The sequence below is a fragment of the Gopherus flavomarginatus genome, chromosome 3, assembly GCF_025201925.1.
Source record: "Gopherus flavomarginatus isolate rGopFla2 chromosome 3, rGopFla2.mat.asm, whole genome shotgun sequence".
NCBI lineage: Eukaryota > Metazoa > Chordata > Testudines > Testudinidae > Gopherus > Gopherus flavomarginatus.
This window is the reverse complement of record NC_066619.1, coordinates 215,280,502-215,298,902: the sequence shown is the minus strand read 5'-3', so window position 1 is coordinate 215,298,902 and position 18,401 is coordinate 215,280,502. Positions and strand designations below refer to the sequence as shown.

General features: G+C 38.7%; 1 protein-coding gene across 2 annotated transcripts in view; it reads right to left on the bottom strand.

The window, feature by feature from the left end:
- Positions 1 to 18,401, bottom strand: part of GALNT7 (polypeptide N-acetylgalactosaminyltransferase 7) — a 103,139-nt gene that overhangs the window by 29,692 nt on the left and 55,046 nt on the right. For both annotated transcript variants that reach the window (XM_050945336.1, XM_050945335.1), the window contains exon 3: positions 6,529 to 6,695. In XM_050945336.1, the coding sequence (XP_050801293.1) occupies positions 6,529 to 6,695 (167 nt within the window). The remainder of the gene's footprint in view (positions 1 to 6,528; positions 6,696 to 18,401) is intronic.

Sequence of the window (18,401 nt, the reverse complement as noted above, 5' to 3'; positions counted from 1 at the left end):
CTGGCTCAGAGGGAACTATAAAAATCTCTAAAACTGATTATGGAATATTTTTCAATGGTAAGTATTTCAGAATTTTGAAGTCTATTATCCAAGGCCCTTCCAGGCCTAGGAAGTGAGTGCCTGTTCCCATTGGGAAGCTGTGGATTTCCCACTTCCCAACATTATACAGTTCCAAGGTCTAGCCTTGCAGGGATGTGAGACAATAGAATATAAAGCCCTGATATTTTATGTTTAGAAAATCTGCCACTGGCCCAGTGCTGAATTTTGTGATATATTTTGTTTCTTTAAAAAAAAATTATATATATATATATATATATATATATATATATATATATAAATAAAAGGTGATTTGAAAGGAAAGATTTGTTTGTTTTTAAATTAATTTTAAATTAAGGGTGTATTCCTGCTATTTAAAAAAAACAAAAATCTTAGAAATATCAAGAATGGTTAGTCTGGTTTCTCTCGATTTTGCTGAAGAACCTCCTATATGTTTCTAAATAGTGAGTGCTATCAATTAATGTGATTAAATATTCCTGTGCCTCTCAACTGTTCAGATTTTACTTCTTTAGTTCCGAAGTTATCATAGGTCTTATCTACATCAGCCATTGCTGTGAGCACTCTCATGGTGATGCTACCAGTGATGCAGGTCTACTGGGGCCATCAATAGGAGTATAAGCATAGACACAGCAACAACATTAAGTGAGGTTTGTACCGCTGTTTCATCTATATATGCTCTGAGCAGGGTTAGAAAATACATTGATAAAAACAGTGGTATATGCTAGCTCTCCCTCTGCTGCTACCTCCTGTGGAGCTGCACCAGTGCCAGTAAAACAAGATTTAAAAAAATAAAAAATAAAATAAAATAAAAATGGTCAGTGTAGACAAAGCCTATGATAACTTGAGAACTAGTGAAAAGCTGAGATCAGGAGCCCTTAGCTGATGTAAATCAGCATAACTCCTTTGGATTCAAACGGAATTGTGCCAATTTATACCAGATGAGGATCTGGTCCCTTTTCTTTACGAAGGACATTAAGACCTCGGTTCAGCAAGGTATTTAAGCATTAGCCTAACTTTAGGCACAAGTGGTCCCACTAACTTCAATGGAAAGTCATAGCATTTTGCTGAGTCGAGGTCTAAATGCAAAAAACAACGTTAACGCAACATTGAAGTGTACAGTTAAAACAGAAGGATTCAGGAAATATAAAAAGTAAGGTACCTGCAGCAATATAAAGATGAGCTATACCCTCCTTATGTCTGATATTTGGCAAAATAAGAATATATATTAAAAGCTACACCTACACAAAACAAAAGGAAAGGAAATATTCTATATGTGCGCACAATGTGGCCAAGTTGACATTGATATAGAAACTTTTGCATTCTTTCATTTTTGGATTTTAAACATCCTAGTAATGCACACTTTTCCATTTAAGATATCAGAATTGTGATGATTTTACTAACTTGGCACTGAATTCCTGTCATTGCTATTCTCCTGTGCTTCTGACAAAACAAGTTAACAAAGAAAACCCACTCTGGAAATTCTCTGCAACCAAATATTGTGCACAGTAGAGAGTGGAGGGAGAGAGAGAAGTGTGCCATTTATTATAAAATATTGTTTTGAAAATATGAAAGATGCATAAACAATGCCATTTCTTTCTAGTAACTAGAAGAGAATATTATTATTAATGAATAAAAAAAAGATATGCTAATAGGTGCCCTTAATGACCTTTTAGCATTTTGAATCTGGCATTTAGGAGCACTGCCAACAGCAAAAACATCACCTTAACCTCAAGCTACTCAATCTGCTCTCATGTGGGGAATCAGAGCTCCATTCTTCACTACTAAGATGGCAGTACAGCTAATATAGCACAAAGCACCTGAGCTGAGGCTCAAGCTTTTCAGGCAACATTGTCTGGTAGTTGCATTTAACCAGTTCCAGGCACAGAAAAGGAGAAAATGCAAAATTAATTTTCATTTAACTGAACCTGTGAAAACTATACTACTGTATGCACATGCACACTAACAATGATAGCATGTGTGAAGCATGCAGCTAAGGATGGCAGAGTTGTACATATACCTGACAGTTTTGTAAGCACACTTCACAAAATGTTCATGTGCTAGGACTAGGGCCTCTCAGAAGCCTTGGCTTCACTACATGATGTATAATAGCTCCATGCACCTTGTAAGGAGCCCCATTCTGCCAGCCTGAAAGCAGGAGATTCCCAGTTTCTAAGGTTCACAGAGATGGGCCGCATAAGATGCTTGGGATACGGCACTCTGCTAGTTTCTAGCCAAATGGTGTCAGATTATGTTTTGGTTGGTTGGTTTCCTCCCACCCCTAAAAAACATAGGAAATGCCATACAAAAACTCACTATGTTAAAGTTGCATGCTTAAAAACACTGAAGAGAGTTAGGAAATATAATACCACCAAGTTCTATACAATGCTTTTCATCTGTAAACCTCAAAGTGCTTCACAAAATAAATATTGCCACCTCCTTTTTACAGATAGGGCAAATGAGGCAGAGAGAGATGAAGTGACTTGCTCAAGATCACCCAGCAGACCAGTGGCAGAGATGGGAATAGAACACAGATCATCTGAGTTCCAATCCAGCACACTATCCACTAGGATACATATTATATATGTAACAATCAGAGACTATAATTAAGAGTCTATATATTTTATATGACAATACTAATTGCATAGTTATGCTGTTTCTCAGGTAATAAAATTTACATTTTTCATTATAATCTTAGATACACATATACCAGGGGTGGCCAAACTTTCTGACCCTCCAAGCCACATACAACAATCTTCAGAAGTTGAAGAGCTGGGTGCACCTGCTCGTGCTCGGGGCTTCAGCCCTGCAGGAAGCACCTTACGGGACTTGGAGCTTCAGCCCTGTTCCTGATGAAACCCTGAGCCCCAGCAGGCATGCGCCACAGGACTAAAGCCCTAAGACCCCTCTCTCCACTGGGCAGAAGCCCCTACCCCACCACCTTGCTGTAAGGCAGAGGTCTCAAGCTCCCCCCTCACCCAGTCTGGCAGACTAGGGGGATGGGAGGACTCCGTGAGCCTGTGAACCACAGTTTGGCACCCCGACATATACTATTATATCCTGTAGTACAGGAGTTGGCAACCTTTCAGAAGTGGTGTGCCGAGTCTTCATTTATTCACTCTAACTTAAGGTTTTGCATGCCAGAAATATGTTTTTAAAAGGTCTCGCTCTATAAGTCTATATTATATAATGAAACTATTGTTGTATGTAAAGTAAACAAAGTTTTCAAAATGTTTAAGAAGCTTAATTTAAAATTAAATTAAAATGCAGATCTTATCAGTTCAGTGCAGTGGTTCTTAACCTGGGGTGCACACACCCCCTAGAGGTGCGAGACGCCCTTTCGGGGGGTGCAAGACATGTGAGATTTGTTTAGAAGATAAATCAATGAAAACACAAATTAAGCACAGGCACATAAGTACAACTACTTTGTTTCATCAAACCAATGTATTTATTAACATGATACATTTTTTAACGATTACTGTAATATACAAACCAAGTTTTTAATCTAATTGTAGTGTAATTTTTGATAAGGGGGGCGAGAACATATTCTGAGAACTCCAGACTGTCAGTGGGCTGAGCGGGGCCAGGTGTAGTGTATTAAATTGCTCCTCACAGGAATGTGCTACTTATGGTGTACTACTTAGGGCTGCCAGTCCTGATGCTCTGAGCGGCATGGTAAGGGGAAAGGGAACAGGGGTGGCTGGATAAGTGTGGGAGTCCTGGGGGGCCTGGATAGGGGTCGGGGCAGTCAGGGGACAGCGGGGCTTGGATGGGGGGGTCAGGGGACAAGGGCTCAGTCATAATTACAAATATGAACAGTCCTATGAATTCAGATTGGTAAAAGTTTGTTGGTATTTAAATAGGCTATCTAATTTTACAGTGATGTTAGCTTTTAACTGGGTCAGCAAGTCCTTGAATTGCACACGAACATAGCTGTGATGCCAGCTAAAAAGTCTAGTATATGGCTGCTGACTAAAGTATTAAACAAAAATATCCCTTAGAGAAATATTTACATATAATACAAAAGTCTAAACCAGCTTCTCAGATGGTATGATTCCATTAGGAGTCAATAGGAATATAGTGGACCATTCTTTGACAGCACTACTGGTCTAATGGATGCAGGGAAACAGTACTTGTGAAACATCCTGATTTTAGTAAGGCTTCTGACACAGGTCTACATGGCATTCTTGTAAGCAAACTAGGGAAATGTGATTCAGATGAAATTACTATAAAACTGGATGCACAACTGGTTGAAAGACTATACTCCAACAATAGTTATCAATTATTAGCCGTTAAACTGGGAAGGCATATCTAGTGGAGTCCCATAGGGGGTCAAGTCCTGAGTCCAGTACTATTCTGGTCCTTAAATTTTCCTACCTCATAGGGATGTTGTGAAAATTAATGTTTATTTATCATTTTAATAATGCTTTACATGCAAAAAGTCTAACCTGCTTTTAATACAATCATTTCAGCTTTAAAATTAAATTCTAAGATTCATTCTTTACCAATATACCCCTGTGACATGGGGACAGGCAGAGGACAAGTATACTGTGTGCCAGACTGTTTAACAATACAAAAGGAGAACCACTTCAGTGCTGGATCCCCACACAGCCAGATGCCCTCCATATCTCCAAATTAAACTATTCAAAGGGAAAAAGGAGTGTAGGGAGAAGCATATCCCAGATTCCAGGGGCAGTTCAGACTCACCTACGATCTGTCATGCCTTGTCCTTGCTATATACCAATCCAAGGACAGACAGCACATAAATGCTGTTGCGTCAAGATTTGGTAATACTAGATTTGCATAGGAACTGCCATACTAAAAGCAGACCAAAGGTAATCTTCACACACTCAGCTACCCATACCAGATGTTTCAGAGGAACATGCAAAGATGCCACAATAATCATGTATACAACAACTTGCCTATAGAGGAAACTTCTTTCTAATCTCAGGTTTATGCACCTTATAAATGTTTATCTTATCTAACTTTTCTGTCTGAGTACTTATTTTGCCCCTCATCACTGTAGCATCTCAAAGCTGACCCCCACATCCCAGTATTTCTGGATTTAGCTGCATAATAACCCCATGAGGTAGGGAAGTATTGTTATCTCCATTTTCAGATGAGGAACTGAGGCACAACGAGATTAACAATTTGCCTGAAGTCAGAACGGAAAAGGTACCGTAACTGAGCCTGGTACTCCTGAATCCAAATCCAGTGCCATAACCAAAGAATATCCTTGCTGTAGAAGCAAATATTTTTTTATTCACACAAATGTCTAATCTCTTTCTGACCCTTACTAGGAATTCTGTCTCAACAACATCTTGTGGCAGTGAGTCTTTCAGATTAATTATGCATAGTATAAAACAAAGTATTTTATTTGATTAGTTTTAAATTTAAAACAGACATCAGACTGACCCTCTCTCTATCATTCATTATCTTATTTACATGTACATTAACATGCCACCTCTTGCTATTCTCTTCTCAAATCAGCTTCACTGTATATTGCCAATGAGCATTAGACCTGAAGATTTCAATATTAGGAAAACAGTCAGAGAGAGCGAGAGTGTGTTTTATAATGCAATTACATATTTAAAATCATACATATGTACACACGGCATTAAACATTCCCATCTTGGTTCACATCTGAGGAAAGGAAGAACAGGGATGATGAGCACGGGCAGGAAAGACTATAAACATCTGGAAGTTTTGATGACATGCAGCTGGAGCCCATATGCTACCATGAAATAAAGAAAATATTTCATGTAAAAATGTGTGGGTAAAATAGTTTTTCTTCCAATGAAATATAAGCATGATAAATGCAGTACTGTGTTTTAAAGAATCATGGGTGGCTCCGAAAAACATTAAGATAGTGAAAAAAATAATATGGTTTACTGAACAGTTTTAGTCAAATTTCAACTATAGTCAGAATTAAGATAGGATTCTCCTGTGAGGGTAAGATGAAAGACACTTCTTATGTCAAATTTAGCAGTAACTCTTCAATTAAAAGAAGAGAAGCAGTGAAAATACGAAGTTAGATAAGTACTTTGCTCATGCTCACTGGTTTGGCAGTTACTGATAGGGCATAGTGCTGGGCGCTGTTTCAATTTATCTCTAACCAGATTATCCTTTTAAAAATTCCTAATGACAAAGTGTGCTAATTAACCCAGACATCCATACTAATGTGCTAACCAAACTGTGAGAAAAACCTGCCACATATTCTATGCATAGAACAGAAATGTATGCATATAGACCAGTGTTTTCTTTTCACTACTATCCATGGAGATGAAGCTTGTGTTTTACTGAAAGACGAAAATGACCATATAAATACCATTTTGTTTTTCTTGCACAGTTAAATACAATCCATATTGTATAAATAATAAAATAATAATAAATCCACAAAGCTAATTTTTAAAGTTATTTTAATACTCCCCCACCCCTTTTCTACAGATTCAGTGTTAATAGCCTGTGTATTACCTTTGTTACTGAAATCATCAATCATCACAATTTCTGCCAAGTATTTCCTTGGTGTCCTTTTTATTACACTGTGAACTGTCCTCATGAGTGTGGACCATCCTTCATTATGGAAGACAATGACAACACTGGAGGTGAGCAGGTTCTCATCATAATGCCAATACTTGCACCTGCAAAAGATTTTATTTTGTTACTGTAAATTTGCCAGCGTATCTCTTAATGTGTGTGAATGAAGTTTTACTTAATGTCTCTGCTTCACATTACAGATAAATAGCATTATCAAAAATAAAATACAGCATTACTATTTCATAAATTCATAAGATTTTAAGGTCAGGAGAGACCATTACGTGTCTGACCTCCTGCATTATACATTTATATTACTGATTTATAAAAAGCAGAAACCAGTTTGTAATGTTCCTGTAAACCACATTGTTACAAGTAAAAAGAATAGTTTATTAAATGTTTCCATTTGTGTCACATATTTAGGATACAAAACCTGCAAAATCTTGTAAATTACTACTATAAACATTAGGTGGATTGTTTCTCACTGTGTCCCAAAGCCCTGATTTATCAGTCCTTTCATATCTAAACACATTTTTAAGCACACAGATATTAAGTGATAGATGTGCAGAAGCGCACACATATGCTTATTTGCCACTGATGCATATAAAACTTTATGTGCTATATAAAATCTGACAGAAAAGCATAGCTGCTTATGGAGAAGATTTTATCTTTACAAATTTTATTAATTGGTAATCACTGATGCATAAACTTTCAGCTATGATGAATGAAGGCAAGAAGTGCCTTGACAGCCATCCTTCCCTGCCCCCCCCATAACAATAAAAGCATTGTATCCAATCTACTGAGGATATATCTTTTTGCAAAATTCTGTGTAGATATACAATTTTTTAAAACAGATAAGTCAACAATGAAGCTCAGACTGCTGACAACAAATTTCAGCCACAGCCCAACTTCAAAGGCTTCCTATTAAAAAATTTATCAAACGAGACCAAACAAGAACTGCACGCAAAATCCAAACAGCCTAAAAACGAACAGTATGAAATTTCACACTGATAGACCATCTACATTTAGGGGGAAAAAACCCCAGGAGCTGGTGGCCACTTTAGAATGTAAACTATCTACGATATTGCTACCAGGCATCACCATAATAAAAAAGTAATATTCAAAATTCTGAGCAAAGTAACCTTTAAATGGCTGCCATTCCCTCATACACGAACAGAAATTCAGCTAGGACAGTGGTTCTCAAAGTTTTGTACTGGTGACCCCTTTCACATAGCAAGCCTCCAAGTGCGACCCCCCCCCCTTATAAATTAAAAACACTTTTATATTTAACACCATTATAAATGCTGGATGCAAAGTGGAGTTTGGGGCGGAGGCTGACAGCTCACAGCCCCCATATAATAACCTCATGACCCCCTGAGGGTGCTGACCCCCAGTTTGAGAACCCCTGAGCTAGGACCACAGGAGGTGGCACATCAATAACAGTATATCCAACTGGTAGGCCATACTTCTGACATAGGTCACACAAGATGGTGCAAAGTGCAAGGAGCCCCCTAGCAGACAACTTTGGAATACCCTCTTCAGAGAAAATTTTTAATTCCCAATAAGTCCTTGTGACCTGAAGCATGCGGGTTTATATCCAATTTAATGTAATGATGGATGTTCTCATTATCCATATAAAAGGTTTAAATATTTTAAAAATACTACTAAGTTTTTGGGCTCTAACATCATGTGGCAATGAGTTCCAGATGAGGGATGCTGTGTAAAAGTATTTTCTTTTATCAGTTTGAAACGTGTTACCTTTTAACTTCATGAATGTTCCCTTTATCTTCAACGGTTAAAAAAGGAAAACAGGATTTACTACAACTTTGCCCTTTATTATTTTTAATGCTTTATGTCCCCTCACCAAACTAAACATTTCCAATCTTTTCAGACTGTCCATGTCTCTAAAACCCTTCTATTAGATCGGGGTACGCAACCTATGGAACGGGTGCCGAAGGCAGCAGGCAAGCTGATTTTCAGTAGCACTCACACTGCCTGGATCCTGGCCACCGGTTCAGGGGGCTCTGCATTTTAATTTAATTTTAAATGAAGCTTCTTAAACATTTTAAAAACCCTATTTAGTTTACATATAACAACAGTTTAGTTATATATTATAGACATATAGAAAGAGGCCTTATAAAAATCTTAAAATGTATTACTGACACGCGAAACCTTAAAGTAGAGTGAATAAATGAAGACTTGGCACACCACTTCTGAAAGGTTGCTGACCCCTGTACTAGATCATATGAGATAAAGGGTGATGCAGTACATCAAAGTGCACTACAGAACTTTTAGAGCATGGTAACAGGATCCAAACAGTCAGTCAGTGTGCTATAGAGTCACACCCTGGCTTGCTATGCACTAAATCATTGTGCAGACAAGTCATTAGAAACCAGCAATGTGTTTAAGTAGTTCAAAATATTCCTTCCAATACATATTATGTCACATTTCTCAGTAGTGAATTTCATTTGCTATTGTGCTGCCCATTTACCTAATTGCATTAGATCCCTCTGAATTTGCTTAGTCACCTTACTTGTGACCAACCTAGGCAAGTTGTGTCAGCTTCAAATTTTATCACCTTACTGCTCACTCCCTGTAAGAATCTGCAGGATTGTAATTTGGGACAATAGAGGTTCTGGGCTGATGCTTCCGCATCCCTATTGGAAATATAGGCTGGGTTTCCACTGAGGGACTGCATGAGGCTAGACACTGCAGAAAGTACTGCTCAGGCGTGCCTGAGTGGTGACCCCCCTCCCCCCGCCTACTGATTGGCTCATGCTGGTATATAAAGCAGGAAGCCATCGTGGTGAGCTGTGTGAGCAACAACATAAAACATCTGCTTGCTTCTGCTCCAGACCTTGCCTTGTTGTGGACCCTAGACTCTGGCTTCTGAGCCTGGTTTGTCCCTGACAGCTACTCGCCTGCTGTTTGTAACCTGATGCCTGATCCTGACTCTCCAGTATCTTGACCTGGCTCAAACCCGAGAGTGCTACTTATCTCCCATCTGCAACTTGGTGCCTGACCCTCACTTCCGGCTCAACTCCAACCCCACTATTTGTCTCCTGACTGCAACTGGGTAATTAACCAGTACACACAGGCCACCCACAGCCTGGCCCTGGCACTCCTTTTCCATAGAATCATAGAGTTAGAAGGGACCGCAAGTGTCATCTGGTCTAACCCTCTGCAAAGATGCAGTATTTGTTGGGTCTAAGCCATCCAAGACAGATGGCTATCCAGCCTCCTTTTCAAAACCTCCGTGAAGGAGCTTCCACAACCTACCTGATGGTATCCATACGATCAGTCCTACTACAGAAAATTGGAGGAACCTACTGTTAAGTTAATTTTCAACATGGCAATAGGTTAACTGTTAACTACAGGAATGTCTATAGAACAGGAGAGATTCTGATCTTGTTTTCCAGCATTATCTAACTTGTGTTTATTAGGTGTTAAAGAAAAACAAAGAAAGACAGAGCAAGCTCACACCATATTCCTCATTTTTATATTTCCCTATATACTGTATCAGCAGTTATCTGTAAAGAATCCTGCATCTGACTGATAAACAGAACAATTATGTTCATCATGCCATTGGATGTTTCAAAAACAAAATTTAGAAAGCAAGCAGACATGCAAATAGTTGGAGCGTTGTGGATGACTACAGACATTTGTACAAAAGGAGGGAAGAGTTTTGCTCTTTTAAGAAGGAGATGTGATTCAGTGCTATTCTATATATCATCAAAGCAAAGCTGAAATCTGGTGGACATAAATTAGTCTCACATTCCAGAAACCAGTTTAGAATGTGACTGCAAAATCTATTAAGATTGTCCCTAATGAGGCCTCTACTCTCAAATGAGTTTGAAATACCACTTCTGAAATCAGAAGAGCTCTTTAAAAATATGGATTAGAGACTGTATATTTTGTATCTTGCTATTTTTATAGCTGGAGATAGAAAGAATAAAAGATAATCACTTCTGACTATCAGCTAAGGACATGCAAGTATCTTTGGACCGATTTTCAATTAATCGTACATTCAGACACTGGTTTTTCACCCAAAGTCTGTGTCACAAAAATTTTGTCTGATTTCAAATAGGAGCAACTCCAGTCTGAAGCAGAAACCTTTTCTGGTATTCCTCCACTATGATACGAGTTGTTGGCAATATAGGTACTATACTGTGTGCAGGCTACACGCTTAGCTATTGTGTCCTTTTAAAGTTATTTATTAGAGGAAAGTTTTTCCACTACGTATTTACCCAAGTCAGGTTATGTATTTGAACTGTGTTCTGGTTTTAAATATGCATTTATCTGGATCAAGTTTGGAGTTTTAGTTACACTTATTTGGAAGTATTTCTACCACCCCATTATCATGCACTCTAATATATCATGTTCTAAGACAGAAAGGCAGCTGAAATCCATTCAAAAATTCAATTTAAAGGTCATGGAAAATATCTGTATGTTTGCCTTATGACAGAAGGCGGTATCTGATCTAGACTGTACTGCCAACTTTTGTCTTTACGAAGTTTAAGCACCATTATCACATAACTTGTGTTCTTCAAATAGGGAAAGACATTGATAATTAATAAGATATAGAGATTGCATCCTGATCCCAAAAAAGCCACATAAATCACCCAAAAAATGGGAGCGACAGCCTTATTTTAAAGCTAAAAAACAAATGTTCTGCTTGTTCCTTTCTTCCTGATGGTACAATTTTCAAGAGGAAAAAAAATCTAATAGTAAATCATGTTATGTTCCTGTAATAGCTTTAAAAAATTCTTAAAAATCTGATTACAAAAGCCGACCATCATGAAACATCTGTGAGCAATTTAACAGCATGCTGTGCTCTAGTATATTTAACAGACCTATCACATTGACATAAAACCAAGGAAGGCCTAGACTTTTTTTATTATACAAATCCAACCTAATCCCTGCAGATCTAACAGTCAGTAGACATTACACTTGTAGGTTGAAAGTCGTTTCTGGATAAATGTGCTATTTGTAAGCTATAACACTACAGCATCTATATGCCTAGTAAGAACTTACTCTTAGCCATTTCCAGAGACCTGATCTAATTTCTTGGACAGTCAGCGTGGTGACTCATCACCAACAAGTCTGTGAATGGCACTCAGAGTTTACAATAATTGATGCATTCAGTCTGCTCTCAGAATTCTGCATTTGCCAATTGGAGTTTGAAACAATGTGTGCGTCTAATGGCTTCAAATGTATGCTATGAATCGTCAACGTGAGCTATAATGTGCTAATTTTTCTGAGAAGCTTTAAATTAAACAATTTCAAATAGTTTTAAGTGCCAAATGATTCTCCCTCCTCCTTTCTCTCCCAACACTTGATAAATCCTTTTCCTAGCTGCATTTAGGTGGAACAGTGGTGACATCCAGCGGTAGACTAAACAAATACCAGGTACAAATTAATTCCAAGAAACAGCACTGAGTAAGTTTTCCCTATAGTTTAAACTGATTTTACATAATTTCACATTGAACTTAAAAATTATGACTGGCCAGACTAAAAATAAGATAATAGATTAGAATTTATTTTTATACAGCACCTTTCACACCTCAAGTATAAAGTTAACACAGACAAATACAGGAAGATCAGGCACAGCCGTTCCAATTTAAATTTGTCATCAAATTACAGATATCCCACCTGTCCCCACAGGAAAGGCAATCCTTTTGGGGTGGGGGATGGGAGGGGAAGGGACAAGGTAAAGAAAGATTTATCCTTCACAAAACAAATCTGATCAAAAGACATTTTATCCCACTGATACCACAGTGAAACTAACATGCAGCTAGTCAGTTTCTCTTTAGGTTTTCTTCACTAGTCTACCCTGAACATTTTGTCTAAAAGCAGAACAAGTAGAATCTTCCACTACTGTGGGTGATCTGTGTGAAATGAATTGATGATTTCAGTTTCTGGCAGCAGGTCTTCACATCAGACAACAACGGGTACTGCTGAGTGACCATCCTTAACACAAAAATTGAATGACTGTGGAAATAGATTTCAGAGTGGTAGCTGTGTTAGTCTGTTTCAGCAAAAACATGAGGACTCCTTGTGGCATCTTAGAGACTAACAAATTTACTTGTCTACTGTATTTTCCACTCCATGCATCTGATGAAGTGGGTTTTAGCACACAAAAGCTTATGCCCAAGGACTCCTCGTTGTTTTTTATGGAAACAGCGTTAGTTTCTCACTCTGTTAGGTGTATGCACGCATTTCCCCTCCAGAAAACAGGCATTATCCTGACAACATGGAAAAATGCATATTCCTGATGAAGTACAGTATCTGTCCTGTGAATGCAGGGCTATCGAGATGGCAACTTAATACTACCACAAATTCATAAAAATAATAAAGTTAGTATTCAGAAATGCATACCCACCACAATAGCTATTGTCCCTTCTGATGACTGCAGCTAAAAATAATCATTACAGATTTCCACAGTATGTAACATTCATGGAACCTCTACAACAATCTGAGGATTAGAACATATCATTTGAGTTAGTGCTCAAATCATTGCTCAGAAACTACAACTCACAAAGCAGTAGGGGAAAAAAATGCAGTGTAGGGAACAACCCTGAAGCGACAAAGAGACAAAACTAGATAATCTCATGGATCGTTTCCATTTTTACAACTCCTGAATACCAAAACCAGAAAGATATAGAATAGGTATTGTGGTCAAGTTGAGTTTCCCCCAATATAAGAGGGAGAGAAGCAATTATAATGGGCTATTTAATACTGGATATCTTAAGAATAAAGTTTTCATCCATATTTTAGTTTTTTTAATTCTTAAGAAATCTGGTCTCTCTTGCTTAAGATATTATGTTTTCTATTTCGACCAGAAACAGGAATGTGGCCATTTTTTCTTGCACACAACTTTATCTATTTATATTGTAGTCATTTCGACCTATATTTTCAAAAAAGTTTCTACTCATTTAGAATGTCCGATTTTCAGAGGTATTAAGCACTTATATTGACTTCTTTGGGAGCTGTGGTAGCTAAAAATTTCAGGCTCAGCAGAGAACTAAAAATTAATGAACAGTTTTGAAAATGTAGGCCTTAAAAACTTAGCATTTACATTACTGAAACATATTCCAAGTGTCATTCAGACATTAAAAAATAACTAATTTACTTCTAAAATTATATTAAAAAAAAAAGAGATCAAATCAGTATCAAACCCTTCATAAACAAATTGCATTTTTAAGCTGATTCCAATTTCAAAAGATTTGTGATTCATCATGCCACCTAGTGGTAACTATTTTGTACTGCTCACTTTTCTGATGCTTTGCTCAAAAGTGGTATGGTACTGATACAGTAACTGCAAGTGTCTTTTTTTAAAAGCACATTTTTTTCATTCACAATCATCTTTTGCAGTCAGATCGGCTCATTACCTCCCTCCAACAGCCTTTCACTGACCAGCATACTAGTATCATAGTCAAATTTTGAATTCAAGCCTGCCAAGGACATATTTTTGTTATCAAGTTTTGTTAGGAAGAATAGTTAAAACAGAACATTTATTTTTAAGAGTTGCACTGCCATTTGCAAAATATCCAACTAAAATCCCCACACAGCATTTTCAGATATTCTGCTGACAGCACTAAAATCCTAAATTTGTAACTGCAAGACTTTCTGCAAGTCAGAAAACATTGCATGGATTACTGTTGTCACCTCAAAAGAAAGGAAAAAGGTCCATGACCTTTTGGAAATAACCAACAGCCATTTAATACTGTGAAATCTTAACAGCCCACCCTCTTACCTGATATACCACGTGGACTTAAAATAATCCAGAAGTGGGCTTGAGGATTGCTACTATGATGCATCATTTTTGTTGTTAACTAGACGTGACCAAGTAAATTTAGCATTCCAATTTACATATGGAAAATATTCTATGCAGTTTATAGGCAATCCACATGTAAACGATAGTCATGTAAATATATTTTATAAAACAGGAAAATGATTGAAGATGAGGTGAACAAACAGTCCCCAAATGGATCATTTCAGTCAGTTTGGTTTACCACTTTTTCCATGACTTAATAGGGGATAGCATCCCCACAGCTATTTAGTCAAGCTAACAACTGGAGACTGCTGCAATGGCTAACACTCCACACCACATCCCAGCTTTGCCTACTTCCAGCCCTACTGTTGCCCTTCAGTTACCAAAGAACAAACTTTTTTCAAAGTAGTGGCTATATTTATTAAAGTGCATGGAAGAACGGGTATCTCAGACATATCTCTTAATCTGCCAGTACCCAGATGTGGAATACAATTTGTGCAAAAATCCCAAATATGGGATTAAATAAATAAAATAAAAAGGTTAATGCAGGAAAGTTAAAACAATGCAGAATTCATTATTTTTCATGTAAATAACTCTTGCTATAGCATCAGTTTTAAGATTCTTTATTTCTGATGTAAATAATTTTCAACAATAAAAATAAGGGGACACAAATTGTTATGAGATGGTGGTAATTTTGGGACAAAAATTGCCCTTGAAATAAGGTATTTTTCAGACTATGGTCCCAATAAATATTTTCTGTTTTACCACAAAGAGTTTCATATTTTGGATTCTGTTGCAGTCGGTAAAAATGCTGCTTTTTCACACTACGCTTTGATTTCTCTCATGCTACTCCGCTGTGATAAAAGGTGAAAATGTAATGTGCACTAGGGTGCCGGTTTTACAGGGACGTCCCGATGTTATAGGGACAGTCCCGATATTTGGAGCTTTGTCTTATATAGGCACTTATTACCCCCCATCTCCATCCCGATTTTTCATACTTGCTCTCTGGTCACCCTAATGTGCACTTACATCATGGACTTTATGCTGGAATTTTTCTGCTTTACATTGCTCTTCTATCTGTATTCCTAAAGATTTTGTAGTTAGTTTTGAAAAGGTTTTGACCTCCCAAATGCAAAAGGAGCAAAACAACCTCCCACTCTATTTGCCTGGTTGTCTGGAAAAAGAAGAAAAAATGATGTGAAAACGAGGATCATGAGACCTATATGAACTAAGGTATTTTTAATCATGGTTATTTTATTATTATATATTGTTTTGCAATGGGGTGATTTTAAAATTGTATCTGACTTTTGGAGAAGATTAATCTTAGCGTTAATATTCATTTATCTTATATGCTTTATTGCCTAAGATTAAGAGGCTATATTAATAAATTTCATGCTGACTTGATTTCTTAATCATAACAGTTCTTGTGTACACCAAATGCTAACTTGTGTTTAACATCATATTGCTAACTTGTGTTCTAACATCATATTTTTCCCTGTAACAAGCCTGCTGTGGAAATGATACTGAGCAAATAGGGTCAATGATGGTACTGAGTTTCTTGTTTGTGCTACTGAACATCTGACATGGGTGAGCAACACTCCATTTGCCCAAAAGCATTTAGAACAAAAGAAAACACATGATGAAAGTGGACAGGTGAGGACTGGGAAGTCTTGCATACAGCAGATGGAAAAAAGCTGCAAGGTCTAGTGGAGACCTTGAATGCAGAGCTCTGAAAGAGTTGTGCTATATTCCCATTTGATTTTTGGAATCTAATGTTCTGTTTACAGCTCAATCTCCCCATTTCGGACTAAGTACACGTACAAATAAATTCACTTACAAATACCTATGCCTGTGCCAATGTCTCTTTCCCCCCAGGAGGGGAATAACCCACATTTGGAGTGCATCTACAATGGGAAAATATATAATGGCAGCAGCACACAGTATTAAAGCTCACTGGCTCCATGTACACTCTTCTTCTGTTAGTGGCATTGGTAGAGATGGACTGGTACAGAAAAATGCTTTCACATTTTCCTGCTACACACAAGACCTTGGAGGTCGGATCCACCAATACACTGCTAATTAAATTTTAAAACAGCTATATTTTTCCCCCTCCTTTGGAGACTTGCCAACAAAGCAGCTGAGGACATGCGGTAAATAGTATAGCCTTCTTCTTCAAGTCTGATCGCTATAATTCACTTGATTCTCATAAACTTAAGTCTCAGGAAAACACTGTTTTAGTATGCTTTTTGCATAATAAAACCTCTTTTTTGGTAGTTCATGGCATTATTATAGTGTGCCAAATTACAAAAATTGATTTTTCCCTAGGCTTCGTGTATAATGAAAGCAAGTCCTTAATGCTTGGTTTCCAAGGAGACATATCAACTGTAATTTCTAAAAGCTTATTTAATTAAACAGTATCATATGTGTAATTAGTACAACAATGCAATTAAGCAAATCACCACCTTCGTGAAGTAAGCAAGCTTTGGCATTGAGTCCTCCTGTGGAATCTCCTTTGTTATACAGTGGAGCTGACTGAAAAATTAACAGCTGTTTAGAACAGGGGTTCTCAACCTTCTTCTCTCTTTGAGGTCCCCCTCAATATGCTATAAAAACTCCAGGGCCCCGCTGGAGGAGAGGGGTGACGGAAAGAGGGCTCAGGGTAGGGGCCTTCAGCATAGGCGAAGTCTGACTTCTATTTGGGGGGCGGAGAGCAGGGGCCAGTGCTGCCACCTGATTCACCTCAGCAGGCCACCTGCCTATCTGGCTTGGGGGTGGGGGAGGGCACAATCAAAAATTACAACTCACAGGTGGGGGGCTTAGCTCAGAAAGTTTGAAAACAGCTTAGGGCGCAGGAAGGTGGTAGCTAGGGGCTGTGTGCAAGCAGTAGGGTAGCTGAGGGAGGGTGTAGAGGGGGGTAGCTGGGGACATGTGCACACGGGGTGGCTGTGAGTGTAAGGAGGGGTGTTACTGGGGCTGTGTGTAGCTCAGGGTGCACGGAGGGGGGTAGCTGGGGCTGTATGCAGGCAGAGGACAGCTCAGGGGGCAAAGAGAGCGGCACTAGGGGCTGTGTGCAGGCAGGGGGTAGCTCAGGGTGCAGGGAGAGGGGGTACTAGGGGCTGTGTGCTGGGAAGGCTCCCCTGTAGTCCTTATTCCCGGAGCCGAGTCTCCCAACCCAGACAGCTCTTACCGGCTACCTCTGCAGGAGCAAAGGGGCCTGGGACTTGGGAGATGAGGAGCAGAGGAGGGAACACTGCAGCTGCCTGCTCTAAGGCACCAATCAGAGCATCAGCTGCACTGCAGTGCCCGGTGTAATGGCAAAAACAGCAGCCGGCACATTTCCTCACCAATAGCAGTTACCTACTGAGCCTCAGTTTGGGTGAGCATGCTCAGTACAACCTAGATAGGAAGTTCTGCCAGGGAGTTGTTTGTACCACTACACCGGCGAAGTTTCAGCCCTGCACCTCCCAGGAGTCCCGACTTGAGCCCTGTGAGGGGCGCTAGGGCTCAGGGTCTGGGTTTCAGCCGCGGAGCCCCACAGCCCCCTTGAAAGGGCTCGTGGATCCCCAGGGGGCTGTGGAACCCGCATTGACCAGCTGATTTATAACATATTAAACTCACTCTGTGTGCTCAGTTTAAATATTGTCCCTCTCTGGTTAGCAGCGGCTTCCTCACAAAATCTGGCATTGGCATTGAATGTTGATGTGATAGTTTCACATAATTATGATGACTCTGACCTAATAAAGGGCTATTTTTCACCAGATTGTTATAGGGAGGATGGATACTTCACCATACTTCTATATTCCTACCAAGACAGGTTATTTCCTACCTTTAATAATCTAGGAATAAGGAAAACCTCCCTGCCCTCCAAAAACTATAGGATTTAAGGGGAAAAAACAAAAAAGTCTTTGCTCTTCCACTTTTGAGACAACCATCAAAATGGTTGACGGTCTTGCTCTTATCAGTTCCTAAAATGTTAGGGAACAGGGAAAAGGAGAACTCCACCCTATTGCTAAACCCTTATAAATTTAGAAACAATACT